Here is a 14,998-nt window from a genome sequence, read left to right as displayed (position 1 = left end):
ACTTTATTTTGCCCTATTTTATTCTTTGATACCAAGGACCATTTCTTAGGATCATTGAATTTGGAGAAGTGAACTATTTTAGGAGTTAGAGGAGCTGGCTTCGGATTTGACTGGGCTGCTTGCTACTTTTATGATCTTGAACAACTCACTTGACTATTAATATCCATACAGATTAGCCCAGGGATAAGAAAGAATCGTATAGGTGCAATGCCAAGGTTATCAGGGGACCATGGGGAACTGAAAGAAACAGAAACCAAAAGGCAATTTCATTCCCATCTCAACTCTTGCTCTCCAGACAGACATCTTTCTTCCCTGAAAGTTAGTTGGCAAAACATTTTGATGTTATAGTGGAGCAGATGGCATAATTTAGGAAAGGAAGGCCATTACCTCAGATCTCCATGGTAATTACTTAGCCCAGCAAATACCTAGCAGGAGAGACAAAAAAGTTGGTTGAGTCCAATTGCCTGCATGCAGCTTCCTGGGTAAAGGTTTCAGGACTGAAGCAGGGTGGAGGAAGGGGAGGGGGGTATATTTACAAGGGTCACTAGGCTGTCTCCAGGAGTAACCAGGCAATGAAGCCCTTTACTTTTGAGTTGCACAAACCAGTGGGACAAGATTCCTGATTCCTCTTGGAGAAAACTAGAAAATTCCGTTGCTGGCCTCTCCAAAGGTCATCATCACTATCTGGTCTCCAGGCTTCTCACTCAGCACATTTGGATGGGGCCCTGTTCTTCCCAGAGTTAATCTCTATCTCAAAAGACATCCCAAAGATTTCACAGCCTTCTCTTATTGCTTCTTTTGTCCTACATCCTATGTCCCAGGAAGTGATGCATTTGTCTACTTTGATCCATTGTCATCGGAACTGCACCCACCATTCCTTTGGCTTATCAGTGAAGACAGAGTGATAGATGGGTATCTATAAAGCAGTCTTGGAATGGTATTATAGGTCACTTATTTTTATCCTATTTCTATCAGGCATAAAAGAAAGGAATTATGGAGATGACATCCTTTGTTCTATGTATATGGCTTCTTCCGACTCTGACATCTGTGACAGAGGCAATGTGGTATGATAGAGCCCTGAATTCACAGGCTCCAGGCAAGTCACTTCATTTCTTCAACCTTAGTTTCTTCCTCTATAAAATGAAGTTTTAAATCCCTCCTGGATTCCCTTCCATTTACAGGGGGTCTATATTTTAAAATTTCTCTTGAGCTCTGTATTCTTTTTTTTTATTTAATAGCCTTTTATTTACAGGATATATACATGGGTAACTTTACAGCATTAACAATTGCCAAACCTCTTGTTCCAATTTTTCACCTCTTACCCCCCCCACCCCCTCCCCTAGATGGCAGGATGACCAGTAGATGTTAAATATATTAAAATATAAATTAGATACACAATAAGTATACCTGACCAAAACGTTATTTTGCTGTAGAAAAAGAATCAGACTCTGAAATATTGTACAATTAGCTTGTGAAGGAAATCAAAAATGCAGGTGTGCATAAATATAGGGATTGGGAATTCAATGTAATGGTTTTTAGTCATCTCCCAGAGTTCTTTTTCTGGGCATAGCTAGTTCAGTTCATTACTGCTCCATTAGAAATGATTTGGTTGATCTCGTAGCTGAGGATGGCCTGGTCCATCAGAACTGGTCATCATATAGTATTGTTGTTGAAGTATATAATGATCTCCTGGTCCTGTTGAGCTCTGTATTCTAATCCCTATTTTGTAATGAGAAAATTTAAAGAGTAATTCCACAACTTCTCAACCATCCCACAGCTAGTTTATGGTAAAATTGGGATAAGAACCCACTTTTCTGACTCTTAGTACAAATGCTTTCTTTGGCAAACAGTCCAGATCCCTGAATCTGCCATCTCTTTTGTCGTCTTCAGCTTCATCATTCCCGGATTAAATTTTTTTTCCCTACAACCTTTCTCTTAACTCTTTTGTCACTTTTATCAGAAGGTTCTTTCAGCCAGGTCACAGGTGACTGGCTCTTGGGAGGAGGTAATAGGATATAATAGAGAAGGCTGAGGCTTTGAGCCAGAGAACTTGTATAGAAATTCCATCTCTGCTACTCACTACCTGTGTTATCTTAGGGCAGGTCAATGACCTTCTGGGCCTCCTCAATATCACAAACTCTCAGAAAAGTCAGGGCCTTCAGAAGCCATCTCAGTCAACTGATAGCAGAATAAAAATCTTTTTCTTTCTCCATTAAATGAAGGTCTTCCCTTCCAGTTCCAAATGCTATGAAGGTATGAATCATCCTCCACAGAGGAGCTCTCCAAAAAAGGAAACAGGACCCTGAGGTACAAGGTATCAAGGAGGGAATTGAAAGATGGAATGGTAAGGTGACATATCAGTGTATCACCAGAAGAAAGAGTGAAGAAGGCTAAAAGAAAAGAGAATTAACTCTCTACATATATAACTCTTTAAAGTTTGTGTTATCTCTTTTGACATTCACAAAACTATTATTACAGGTACCATCATCATCATTTTATAGACAAATTGATAAAGCTCTGAGATTGACTTGTCTGTTTTCATGCAAACATTACTTATTAGAGGCAGGATTTGAACTCAGATCTTGTTGTCCCTCTAAAAATTTGGTTGAGAATGGTATAACAGAGACAAGCTTCCCCGGGGCTTTTATGGACTAGAACTGCCATTGAGTCTCTGAGACAATCCACTGGAGTTGCTACTTTTTACAGCATCCTCCTTACACCTCAGTTTCAGCTTCTTGGACTCCTTTCTCCCGGGTTGACATTTCCGATGGTTTCTGCAACAAAACAAGTTTACTTGAGGCCACCTGGGGAAAACAGAAGAGGAGGAGTTTACCTCTCTTCGGGGAGCATGACACAGTGCAAGGGCAGAGCTGCTTCTGGGGACCCCATGTTGGGTTGGGCCACAGAGATGGGCCCCCATCCTCCCCCACGACATCCTTTTCTCCATCAGAGAAGTGCCCCACCCCCTCATGGGCTTCTTCACAGGCCCCTTTGTCCCGGTCCCCTCCTTCCCCTATCTCTACAACAGACTCTTTGTCTCCCTGGGGTGGGAGGGGGTTGGGAAACCAGAGACCCTGAATGAGTAGCTTCCCACAATTCAGTTCCACAGTTCCAGCTAGAAGAGAGGAGGGGACGGCACACCTGAGCTGCAGGTTGTTGGGGGGGGAGGGGGAAGGACAGGCTTTCTGGGCCGTTACCCTGGTAATTGCCACCTGAGCCTGGCGCCACACACTTGTTGCCTAGGGAACAGGGCAGGCAGGGCCCCTCCCCTGGGAGATGCAAGAGCCCTTGGGCTGAGACTGAGACAGATCAGATTCCCTAGATCCTGGGGGTGGAGGGAAACAGAAACTAGGAGGGGGAGGAAAGGGTATAGGGACTGAAGAGAGATACTGGGACAGGAGAGCTGAGCTGCTGTGAAATGGAGGGACTATTACAGAAGGTAGGATGGGGTCAGCAGAATCAAGAGAGATAGGGAGGGAACAAGGCATCAAGGAACTGAAATTTAGGGAAATTTAGGAGTCAATTTAGATTTACGATTCAAGCTGTTTGGCTTATTGCAATATATCGTCACCCCTCCTCCCCCCCCCCCCCTTCTCAAGGGAACCCAAAGTAATAGCACCATCCCTGACTTTTTATTCTATATATCTTTTTCTCCATAGCTTTGTCATTTGGACGTTCTCTTATTACTTTCCCTTTTCCTTCCTATACAGCCATTGCAAACTCACCATGTAGCGCCCCCCCACCCCTCCACAAATGGCCCTAGAACCCACATTAGAGTCCTCTGGGCACCTTCCCAGCTCCACCCCCCCACCTCCTCGTTGCTGTGGTTCCCCCAATCACCAGCTCCTAGACTCCCACTTCACTCCTCCCCTAGCTCCAGTCCTATAACCACTCCTGCCCTTGCCCTTCCAGTTTCAGACACTTGTGAAATCTTGGGGAGTAAGTCACCTAGACAAGGAGCATCAGGGCTTGAGAGCTGACCCAAAGGAAAAACTATCAGATCTCCAAGACCACTCCCAGCACACTAGAAAGCGAATGTAAAAAATCTCCCCAGACTCGTCCAGAGCAGAAGCATAGACTAAGCAGGGGAGCATCCGACAGCTTCCTGGAAAGCAAACAGGAACAGCAGCAACTACAAAGACCTTATTATATAGGACCTTTTTAGGGGAAAATAACCAGGATCCTTCAGGTAGGGGAAAAGGTGATTGATCAGATATAGGGGTCAACAATCAACTGTGAAGAATCCAGTTCAAATGGAGATGTTTCTTGAACTTTAAAAGAAAAAGAACAGCAAAACTGGAGAAGAGATCCGATCAAGATCTGTCATTGAGGAAGGAAGTAGCCCAGTCTCGGACAAGGGGATCATTGATGTAAGTGAGCCCTCTATTCCTTTACCATTAGGTGCTAAAAGAACCTAGATTGTACTGAAACTTTCTGATCCTTTTCTCCCAAGTTCAACCAAGGGTCATAAAGATTGAGAAGACCTAAGGGAAGATGGCTTCAGCTGGGCTGGAACTCCTGGGCCTGACTCTAGTGGTGTTGGGCTGGCTGGGGACCCTAGTGTCCTGCGCCCTGCCCCTGTGGAAGGTCACAGCCTTCATTGGCAACAGCATCGTGGTGGCCCAGGTGGTGTGGGAAGGCCTGTGGATGTCGTGTGTGGTCCAGAGCACCGGCCAGATGCAGTGCAAGGTGTATGACTCCCTGCTGGCTCTGCCCCAGGACCTACAGGCAGCTCGGGCCCTCTCTGTCATTGCTCTGATGCTTGCTTTGCTGGGTCTGTTGGTGGCTATCACTGGAGCCCAGTGTACCACATGTGTGGACGACGAAACAGCCAAAGCAAGGATTGTGCTGACCTCAGGGATCATCTTCCTCATCTCTGGGATCTTGGTACTGATCCCCGTGTGCTGGACAGCCCATGCCATCATCCAGGACTTCTACAATCCCCTGGTGGCTGAAGCTCTGAAGCGGGAGTTGGGGGCTTCGCTTTACCTGGGCTGGGCAGCTGCTGCCCTGCTGATGTTAGGGGGAGGACTGTTGTGCTGCACTTGTCCCCCACCTCAGCCTGACCGGCCTAGGGGACCCCAGCTGGGATATTCTGCTGCCTCCCGATCAGGGGCCTCTGGTCTGGATAAACGGGATTATGTGTGAGACAGAAGAATCAGCATCCCCAACTTCAGTCCGAACAAAGGCTCTGAAAGTCATTCAAGAACATCTTTCTGAATATATTAGCCAGAAATAACCCTGGCTCCAGTGTTGGACTTGGTTTACCCTAATATTAGCTCAAAATCCTAAGTCAATGGAACATTTCAATTTTAAGAACTCCCTATGTGTATCATTAACTCTGAAGGAAATGTTATGTCTTTTATATATATATAAAACCCTATTTGTAACTACATCCTAAACTGGAATAGAAACACCTGTTTCATTGTATCATCATTGTCTTTCTTCCAATATTGGTTTCTTACCTACATAACAAAACCAACCTTATCTCAAAAAGTTTAAGTTGAGATCTAATTAGAAATGCACCCTGACAAGAATCCCTTTGTTTCACCACTACCCTTCACCTCCCTCCCAGAATTCAACAGGAAATTAAATCTCAGCCATCAAAAATGTACCTAAACCCCTCCTCCCCCAATTCTAAAGTCCCAAACCCATTCACTGGGTTTAGTCCTACTTGGTTTCAATAACCTGTCCCAATCTTCTTTTTCTGATCCTTTAGACCTTTACAAAGCTTTAATTTTCCGAGGAAAGTTAAGTGCTTCTCTTACAACATCTCATATACCTCATGCGTTAGAGCAAGTATTATTTTCTTTTAGAGAAAGCAAATCCAGAGAGGTTAAGTGGACTTACCTGATCCTCCTTTAGGCTCTGGGGAAGAGCTGCGTTTTCCAAGTTGCTGCTTTCTCTAGGTCAATACTCCTAACTTCACTCTTCTTTATCAGGTTCTAACAATGGAACCACCACTTTTAGCCACAGTCCCCATGAAAAGTTGAGTACCTACCCTTTCCTTAGAACAAAACCTTGGATCCCTCAAGTACATTTAAGGACTAGTTCTCGCTTCTGCGCAGGTTGAGCTCCCAGGTCCACCACCAGCATTTAGGTGAAGGAGAAGTCCTTGCCCAAATACTTTTTTCTCCTCTGTGGCTAAGAGCCCAGCTATCCAGTCACCTAATTATCTGGACCCAGCAGCATCAGCTTCCAACTCTACCTATAAACAGGAATAAAGGAAGTGTTTTGTAATTGGCCTCCATCTGATTTATAAGTGGGGTTTTGATGAGAGGGTATGGGACGTAACATACTGTTGCACAGGTGGCCCTGATACCCTACTCCCAGAATATTACCCAAGGATTACATAATCTCTGCTTCATTTCTAATGCCAGGACACTGCCCTTTGGACCTGCATGCCTTCAGAATGCTCTTCAATAATCTCAGGCCTCCATGTCCCTCTTTAGCCACCCCAAAGCCAAGCAGCCTCCCACAAATAGAGACCATCACCTTTCAGGCAAGACAAATTTTATTCTCTAAAAAAAAAATCTCCAATCATGGAAACTACAAAAAAAGAGAGGGAGAGGAGGGGTTTGTTGGATTCTGGATTAGGAAGAGTATGTTAAAATTAGGATACAAGAGCTAGTGGGGAGATCACATCCTGTCTTCTGGGAGTCCAGGGGGATCATAGTAGCTACCATAGTTCCCACAGAAGACCAAAAAAGGTAAGGAAAATCTCGATGGTCCCATTTTCCTGGAAATTGGGGACAGCAAGGTCAAAACATATTGAAGAACTTTGTCCTTGACAAAGTTAGAAAATTCAGTCCCACAATCAAAGATGATTCTAGCCATTTTCAGAGAAATAGCATAGATCTTTGTGGTGCCATTATCCAGGAAAAGATGCTGGAGTTCTTGGAAAGAATCTGTAGCTCCTTATCCAAAGATGTCTGGAAGACTTTAGTATCAGTAGCAGCAGTAAAGACAAGGAAGGGATGTGGAATCATCCTTTGGCTCAGTCATCCAAGGGGTTTTAGTAGAAAAAAAAAGCCAAAAATCTCCAAGACTGACAGGGGTCACCTGTCGTTTCATCTTGGAAGGGAAGCAGGGGAAGATCATCTCCCTTCTGTGAGGGAGTCACTTGTCGTACATCCTCCTCCACCTCCTTTCTTCCAGATTCACACATAATTCTTGGTTGGGTATTCTGAATGACCTCGGGAGCCCCCTGGGGGAGGAGCAGAAGCAGAGTATCGGGCCACATAATGGCTTGTGCCCCTTGAGCTGCCAGAGGGGCAAGTGCAGCACAATAGCCCCCCACCTAGTAGAAATAAGGCTGCAGCTGCCCAGCCCACGTAGAGGCTGTGTCCCAACTCCCGTTTCTGAGAGTCAGCCACCAGAGGGTTGTAGAAATCCCTGATGATCACGTGGGCAGTCCAGCACACAGGGATCAGGACCAGGACTGCGGTGATGAGGAAAATGATCCCTGAAGCCAGAACTAGTCGAGCCTTGGGTTCCTCGTCTTCTATGCACGTGGTGCACTTGGCCCCAGCAAGGTAGATGAGCAGGCCCACCAAGGCCAGAAGCAGAGCCACAACAGTGAGGGCTCGAGCTGCTTGCACATCCTGAGGCAGGGCCAGCAGGGAGTCATACACCTTGCACTGCATCTGGCCGGTGCTCTGGACCACACAATTCATCCAGAGGCCTTCCCACGTCACCTGGGACACCACGATGTTATTGCCAATGAAGGCTGTGATTTTCCATATGGGCATGGCACAGGCCACTATCGTTGATATCCAGCCCAATAATGAAAGGACTATGCCCACGATCTGGAGGCCGGCAGAAGCCATGGATGAAATTTAAAAGAAGACCTGCAAAGGTGAAGAGGCAAATTTTGGACTAGTTAACCCATTTCATTTATTCAGTGGCTTCAACCTCTTTCATTAAATGGAGCCTTTATAAAGTAATCCCATCTATTGGATATAGCCTCCTAATATACAAGTGCAATAGTGGAAAACTTTAAGATTATAGTGGGAAAGGCCAGCTAGATGGTGCAGTAGATAGAGCACCACCCCTGAAGTCATGAGGACCGGAATTCAAGTCTGGCCTCAGACACTTAACATTTCCTAGGTGTGACAGAGGGCAAGTCACTTAACCCCAATTGCCTCAGGGGAAAAAATGTAGTGGGAAGAGTACAGAACTGGATGTTAGAATTATTTGAATTTTAGTCCTCCATCTACCATGGCCTTAAGCAAATGACCATTTCCCTTAGGTGGGTTGTAAGAGCTCTTAAGGTATACCTCTACTAGATATTTGAAAACTGGGAAATCCATATACTGGAAACTCAGTAAAAGGGATAGCAGAGAATTAGTTGAGTTGAATTAGTCAAATTAAATAGGGCCTACAACCTTGGAAATTCAGCATAAATATCTCAGGATAATCAAGGCAGATTCATGACTTAATTTCTGACAAATTAGCCTCAACCATGTCAATGAATTCCTCTTTCAAAAACTCCTCACTTCATCTTCCAGCCTATTACTATCTATAATCCTCTTTCCCATTGCAGAGTCCCAAGATTGTTCATCAAATTAACTATTTCCCTAGTCTCCATTGTGGAAAGAGACTGTGAAATCTGGGTTTAGATTACAATTTTATTCTTGGACTACTCACTTTTCTCTGGGCTTCAGTTTCCTCCTCTGAGGAATGAGGGGGTTAAATCCTTAAGATCTCTTAATGTGAAGAGATATGCTCAAATTTTACTTTAGTTGTGCATCTCCCTCATTCTCAGATTTGCTCACTTATGATTACTTTTCCTTTCCAAGAGACTCAATTTGCTTTACATATCCATCAACCAAGTGTTGCACCAAGATTTTTTTTTTGGTGCCTAAATAGATCTAGGATAGGGATGGCCAGTGGAGAAGGAAAAAAAAAAAAAAAATCAAATTCCACCTATTGTCCTCTATATCCTTTCCCAAAATAGATTCTCACAGTTGGAAAGGACCTCTGAGGTCATCTCGTTCAACCTCCCACCCCATGCTGGAATCTCTTCCACAATTGTCCTGACAGTCAGCCAGCTTCTTTGTATCTCCAATATTGCTAAATCACAAGGTTGCTTAGTTCACTCTGCTTGCTACTGCTTCTCAGACTCTTCCTCATTCTAAGTGTTTGAAATTTATTTGCTTCATTGTCATTTCTATCTACCTATCAAGATTCTACCTACCACAGCCAGATTATGATGCACACTGAGCTTGGAGTCCCCAGGCTCAGGTAACTTCCCACATTAACCACCATCCAGGCCAATATCCCCCATATTGTGTAGGTGTATTTTATTTGAATATGGATTTTACAGTTATCCTTGTAAATATTAATCATTTTAAGTTTTGGATCTTAGCTGTAGGTGGTATTTCCCTTCCATTCTAGCTGGGTCTCACTGATCCTTGGCATTTTCAGTTCCATTTATACCAAAAGAGCACTTTTTAATCTGAACTAGATTTAGAAACGGGTACCAAAACATTCTTAGAAATCTCTTTCACTGCACTCACCCCAGGGCAGGCCTTGGACACTCCCAGGTCGGCAGCTTAATGGACTTTATCTACCAAGAAAGACCTCCCTCAAAGTCCCCCTCCCCCATCAAGTTTCTCCTTTCACACACAAGTGCCTCCTCCCCCACCCCAATCCTAAAGAAGTTTCGGATCAAATCACTTCTCTACTCAATAACTTCAAAGGCTCCCTACAGCCTCTAGGATAAAGCTCAAATGCCTTAGTCTTGGATTCCCATACCCAAGGGCCACCATCTCTGCCCCAGCCCCTCCCTTCCAGCCCAATTCCTTCATCCATTTACTAAGTTCCTACTATGTGCCAAAATCTCCAGTGCTAGGCAGAGTACATACAAGGTTAAATACTAGGTTTCAGGCCTCCAGGGAATTCTAAATCTGCTCAATCCCCCTCCACCCCACCAGGTTCCCAGCGCCAGGAATGTGTCATTCCCCTCCCCCAATTCTACCTGCAGAGGCATTGTAATAAGGTAGTAGGAAAATAGATGAATTTGGAGACAAATGGTCTCAACAAGCTCCTTAGACATTTTCTCTGATTCCTTCCAGTTTTGGGGTTTCTTTTTGACAAATAGGGGTAGTGTACTAGCTGACCTCCAAGATCCCCTCCAGGTTGAAATCTCAGTATATTCTATGAAGGCAGCTTCAGGTGCTAATTCTTTGGCCATGAAGCCAGTCTTGATACCTGAAATCGAGCCTTCCCATTTCTCCTGAAACTTTATTCCCAGCCATGTCTTTTTATATGGTCTCTTCCTTCTCCAACCATTCTTGTCAAACTAATGTTTTCTTCAAAAATCTTCAATGCCACCCCATTGCTTCTAGCACTGCCACAAAACCTCGTCTGCATTAAAAGTCTATTTCCTCATTAAATATTTTTACACTGACTGACCAGTTCCCATGCCTGGGGATGCACTTTCTTCTCCAACTCTCAATCTTTCAGTTTCTTTCAAGGGAGAATCCTTTTTTTTTTTTCCTGATCCTCCTTAATTATTAGTGCTCCTTCTTAAATTATCTAGGCTTAACTTATGTACCAATTGAATTCCCTCTAAGAGACTTTAAGCACAGAGACTCAAATTAAGACAGAGGAACAAAAACATGCAAGATTGGATGAAATTACAGATTCTCCCCCTTTTCAAGAATGCTCAGATCCTAAAGTTGCCCTTACACGTGTGGAATTGAAACTCAGGTCGTTCTTCCCTTATTTCCTTCCCAACTCCCCCAGACCTGAAATTAATAGCTCTTTGCATATAATTTACATTTATATATTGATTTAGTTGATCCTAAGGGGAGTAGCATAAATATTCCTGATTTTATAAAGAGGGAACCCCTAGACCTAGAATTTGAACCGGGGTCCTCTTGATTCCCACTATACACTGATACCTGAAAAGCAAAATTCAGCCACACACACCTAGGAGCTCCTAGATTGTTTTCAAGCTCAACTCAAATATCAACTCTAAAAGGTATTTTTGGCGATTCAGCTCCTAGTGCCCGTACAATCTCTCTGATAGAAATAAAAAGTTCCCATAGAAAAAAAAAACTTTTATTTTTGTCGTCGCACCAGCAATATCAGATACACTTAATAAATTCTTTTTGAATTATTTTTCTAACCTGGGAATTCCCTAGACGCTGGGCCTCGGAAGTTATTTATTCTATGGGATCTCCGTTTGGTCTCTGTAAATGAGGCAGTTGCACTAGGTCATCACTAATTCCAATCGCTAAAGTCCAGTTATTCTAAATACACCCAAGCCTAGTCCTAGTCTTGAGATGGCCCCTGGAGACATAAATCTCACATCCAGGAAATTTCTTTCTCCTCTCCCCTCCCAACTCCCAAACAGAAGAGATTAACGCGGGGTGAAGTCGTCAGGTGGTTTTACGAGGTCAGGTGTGGGAATGGGGGTCCAGGTAGGAGCTAGGGGAGTTCGTGGACCCTCCCACTCTACAGGGGTCGGAAGGGGCGGACACCAGACCAGAGCACAAGGATCTTCTTCAGCGGGAAGAGTGGCCCAGTCCGAAGGGTAGTGGGTGTTTGTATTGGGGGGGGGGGGGGATGGAGATGGGTTCGGGCCTTTTGTCCCGAGAGGGGGAGGGGAAAGTTGGAAATTTGGAGCAAAGATTAATACCCCCACTCCCTTGTAGTTCTAGGAACTACAAGTAAACCCGGGAAGACCTGTTTTAGTTCAGTTCCTTCGGAACCTGGGAATTCGAATCGTATAGAACTCTACTTCATTGGATGGGGGAACTTCCGTCCTGCCCCAAAGACCCATTGGCTCCACTAGGACCCGTGTCCCAACCCCAAACATCTGGCACTTCTAACTTAGGACCAAATCTCGGACTCTAAACCCAGGGACTCCTCCACTGGACCCAAATAAAGTGGTTGCCCCGTACTGAACCCTTAGCGTCCGGCTCCTAGCCTTGCTGGGGGGCAGCTCCCAATCTGGTGGAAGAAGGGCCAGAGTGCCAGACTCACCTGCCTAGAAGAGAAAGGAGTGCAGCCAGAGACCAGGATAGAGTATGGGGAAAGGGGGCGGAGGCGGGGGTCTTAAAGGCCGCGAATGCCCCCGTGACGTCACTGGCGACCCCGCCTTCCCCAGGGAGGGGCAGAGACCCCAGCCCCGTACTCAGGCATCTGGGCTTCCTGAGAGAACCTGGGGATGAAAAAGCAGAACTTCGCGTTTCTCCGAGTGAGAAATCGCTTAATTTCAGGGTATGAATTGGGGACTGGAAAAAGATGCAACGGGCATTTGGATGGAGCAGGATGCCCGAGTTCTGGGAGGCCCAAGGGATTTGGCAGGGGAGTCAGAGCTTTGGGGGAAGAAGCGCAAGCAACTAAAAAGGCTGAGCTGCAGGGATGAGTCTGAGGAGGAGATACTCCGGAAAGGACATTGAGAACCAAGACACCTGAATTCTTTTCGGGGATCGGGAGTTGGAGCGCGGTGGACAGGCAAGTAGTTGGGGGACTGGCCGCGGCCCCTGGAGGCGGGGTCCGGACTGGGACCGCCCCGGATAGGGTGGGCGGCGGGCGTGCCTCCCTGAATCCGCGTCCCGGCTCAGAACGGGACCGGCCTCGGGACGTACACCATGGCTCTGGGACCGCTAGTAGTGATACTGGCGCTGATGGTGCTGAGATTGACTTGGGGGGAGCCAGCCTCAGGTAATGGGGTTGCCAGGCTAGGGGATACTGACACCTGTCTGGGAAGCGCCGGGGGTGGGAGAGTTCCCCGGGAAGTCTGCTGTGGGTGAAATGGGATAGTCAGGGTGGAAGAGGATGACTTTAGGGCACGCCTCCCCCAGAGCAGTTCTGAAATTTTCGCTGGAGGCGAAAGGAGACCCCTCGACTCTACCCTATTTGGCTGAAGGTGGGATGGAGGGGGGCACTCCACGTGGGCATCTCCGAACCGGACCGGTGAACACCCCGCCTCACAATGACTTCACGCCCCAGTAATGTGAGGAGGAGGGGTGAAAGCGGGGGGGGGGATTGTCGGCCCAGCTCCCGGGACTGAGTCACAGGCTGCTGGAAGGAGGGGGGTGGAAGGGAGAAAAGTTGGATATCTCTTTCAACTACGCGGTGCCTCCCCGGCCCTCCCTCCCCATCTCCTCTGTCCGGTGCCCTCCACCTCTCCCCCAGACTATGGTGTCTCCGCAGAAGCCGCTCCACTGAGGACCCAGGCATCCTGCCTTCTCAGCCCTTCCAAATCTAGTTCTTTCAGAACCCAAGAGTCCTGCCCCTAGGCCTGCGGTCACCTGTCTGGAATGTCTGGGGTGGGGGGGGTGCTTGGGGGTTCTGATGTCTGGCTGGTCTGACTCACCAGAAACCAGAGCTCTAGCCCTGACCTCAACCCCCGGAATAGCCCTGACCTCTCTCTCTCTTTCTCGCTCTCCTTACCACCTCCCCCCAGCCCATCCTGGGGAAGAGAGCGTAAGAGGTTCCTTCCCTCAACTTTCTCCCCTTTTTTCCCCAGCACCCTCCCCCTGTCCCCAGGGCAGTTCTTGGAGCCCAGATTTGGACAAGTGCATGGATTGTTCCTCCTGTCCAGCTCGACCCTACAGTGACTTTTGCCCTGGCTGTGAGTGAAAAAAGGGCTGGAGGGAGACCAACGATTTTTTTTGGGGGGGTGGGGTGGGGTGAGGAACAATGGAGTAAGGTTTGAAAGGTAATAACACTTAGGATGTGTAGACCAGACTTTCAGAGGGTATAGACTAGGTGGTAGGTAGGCAGTTGGAGGGAAGGGAAGGGTTTGAAAACTAGTAGCAGAGGTTTGTATTTGGGACCTTCAGTGACATCCTTTTTCTTTTCCCCAGGCACCACAGCACCTCCACCCCCTTTTCCTCTGTTGTGGCCAGTCTTGGGAGGTACACTAGGATTGATACTCATTTTAGGGCTTTTTTCTGGCCTTTTGGTCTGGAGACAATGTCGACAGAAAGAGAAGTTCACTAGTAAGTGTATACAACCTCCCTTGTTTCCTTCAGCTTCATGTTGTTATCTGGAAGGGTCCTAATGTTCCCATATACTTGGTTTATAGCTCCCATTGAAGAGACAGGAGGAGAAGGATGTCCAGGCACAGCTTTGATCCAGTGATGGTGAGCTTTTTCATTTCTACCAGCCTTGGCAATGACCCAAAGTCCAGCACATTTACCCTATTCTAGACTTGCTATCCTAGACTAACACTGCTACACAAAATCCAATTCCTTTCATGGGTCTTGGGGGAGGGGGGGTTGGTTAGGGGGGAAATGGGAGGACTATATACTGATTTGTACCTTTTTTGGTTTTAACCCTCATTCATTCATTCACAGCTAAGACTCATTTTATACAGATTATGCATTTACTAATTCACTTGAGCCCAGGGGGCAGGAGGGGGAGGATTAGGTATGTTTGCACAGAAATATCCCTGCCTGCAAAGAACTTACAATTTCTTTCTCTTTCTGACAGATTTGGCCTGTTTCCAACTTTATCTAGTTATTGAGTGGATCTCACCACCTTGGCATAAATTATGTTCTTGGATGAGATTATCCCTCCTCACACATTCTTTGACTCTACAATTCTTTTCCTATACCCAGGAGGGAAGTAGGGACTCGAACCTGGGGTCTTATCCTGGGACTGCTCACTGGCTGAAGAATGCAACATTTGCACAGTTGGAGGGGTTGGGGGGGGTGCTTCCCCTCCCCAACAATCACACTGCCACCTCCCTCCCCTGGCAGCACTAGGGGCTCTGAGCCAAGAAAATACCCCTTAAAAATAGGAGGCCAGATAGAACACTCAGGACCTTGATTTGCAGTCCCCTTACATGTGCTGGGACAAGGCAGCTGTATCTTGTGGGGGGGACAGGGTACAGTACTCTATCCTCCTACAGAAGGGGCTGGTCCTCTAGGGAAGCCGGCTCTAGGGTCTTCCTCCTTTGACCTGCCCACAAAGGGAGATATTTATTTGGGGGAGCAAATGGGGAGGGAGGGAGGGAATAGAATATGTATAA

The 14,998-nt window shown here is 46.5% G+C and overlaps 3 protein-coding genes across 3 annotated transcripts; 2 read left to right on the top strand and 1 right to left on the bottom strand.

Moving 5' to 3' along the window:
• The first annotated feature begins 1,645 nt into the window (after positions 1-1,645).
• Positions 1,646-6,404, top strand: CLDN9 (claudin 9). The gene is made up of 2 exons (XM_031945637.1): positions 1,646-4,370; positions 4,454-6,404. Exon 2 carries the CDS (start codon positions 4,495-4,497, stop codon positions 5,146-5,148), a length of 654 nt encoding a protein of 217 aa, XP_031801497.1. The 5' UTR covers positions 1,646-4,370; positions 4,454-4,494; the 3' UTR covers positions 5,149-6,404.
• A 95-nt stretch (positions 6,405-6,499) lies between these two features.
• CLDN6 (claudin 6) lies at positions 6,500-12,540 on the bottom strand. The gene is made up of 2 exons (XM_012543142.3): positions 11,998-12,540; positions 6,500-7,850 (listed from the first exon to the last, which is right to left on the bottom strand). Exon 2 carries the CDS (start codon positions 7,827-7,829, stop codon positions 7,161-7,163), a length of 669 nt encoding a protein of 222 aa, XP_012398596.1. The 5' UTR covers positions 7,830-7,850; positions 11,998-12,540; the 3' UTR covers positions 6,500-7,160.
• Positions 12,541-12,558: 18 nt separating this feature from the next.
• On the top strand, positions 12,559-14,956 carry TNFRSF12A (TNF receptor superfamily member 12A). The gene is made up of 5 exons (XM_031945638.1): positions 12,559-12,681; positions 13,490-13,594; positions 13,830-13,964; positions 14,051-14,108; positions 14,458-14,956. Exons 1-4 carry the CDS (start codon positions 12,609-12,611, stop codon positions 14,104-14,106), a joined length of 369 nt encoding a protein of 122 aa, XP_031801498.1. The 5' UTR covers positions 12,559-12,608; the 3' UTR covers positions 14,107-14,108; positions 14,458-14,956.
• Positions 14,957-14,998: the final 42 nt, after the last annotated feature.

This window comes from Sarcophilus harrisii, chromosome 1 (assembly GCF_902635505.1).
Source record: "Sarcophilus harrisii chromosome 1, mSarHar1.11, whole genome shotgun sequence".
NCBI lineage: Eukaryota > Metazoa > Chordata > Mammalia > Dasyuromorphia > Dasyuridae > Sarcophilus > Sarcophilus harrisii.
This window is presented reverse-complemented; position numbering and strand designations above follow the sequence as displayed.

Bases quoted from the DNA above. Each gene is read 5' to 3' on its own strand.
- CLDN9 (XM_031945637.1), top strand. From the start codon at position 4,495: ATGGCTTCAGCTGGGCTGGAACTCCTGGGCCTGACTCTAGTGGTGTTG.
- TNFRSF12A (XM_031945638.1), top strand. From the start codon at position 12,609: ATGGCTCTGGGACCGCTAGTAGTGATACTGGCGCTGATGGTGCTGAGA. The intron at 12,682-13,489 runs GTAATGGGGTTG...TTTTTTCCCCAG, and splicing joins TTGGGGGGAGCCAGCCTCAG to CACCCTCCCCCTGTCCCCAG. The intron at 13,965-14,050 runs GTAAGTGTATAC...CTTGGTTTATAG, and splicing joins ACAGAAAGAGAAGTTCACTA to CTCCCATTGAAGAGACAGGA.
- CLDN6 (XM_012543142.3), bottom strand. From the start codon at position 7,829: ATGGCTTCTGCCGGCCTCCAGATCGTGGGCATAGTCCTTTCATTATTG.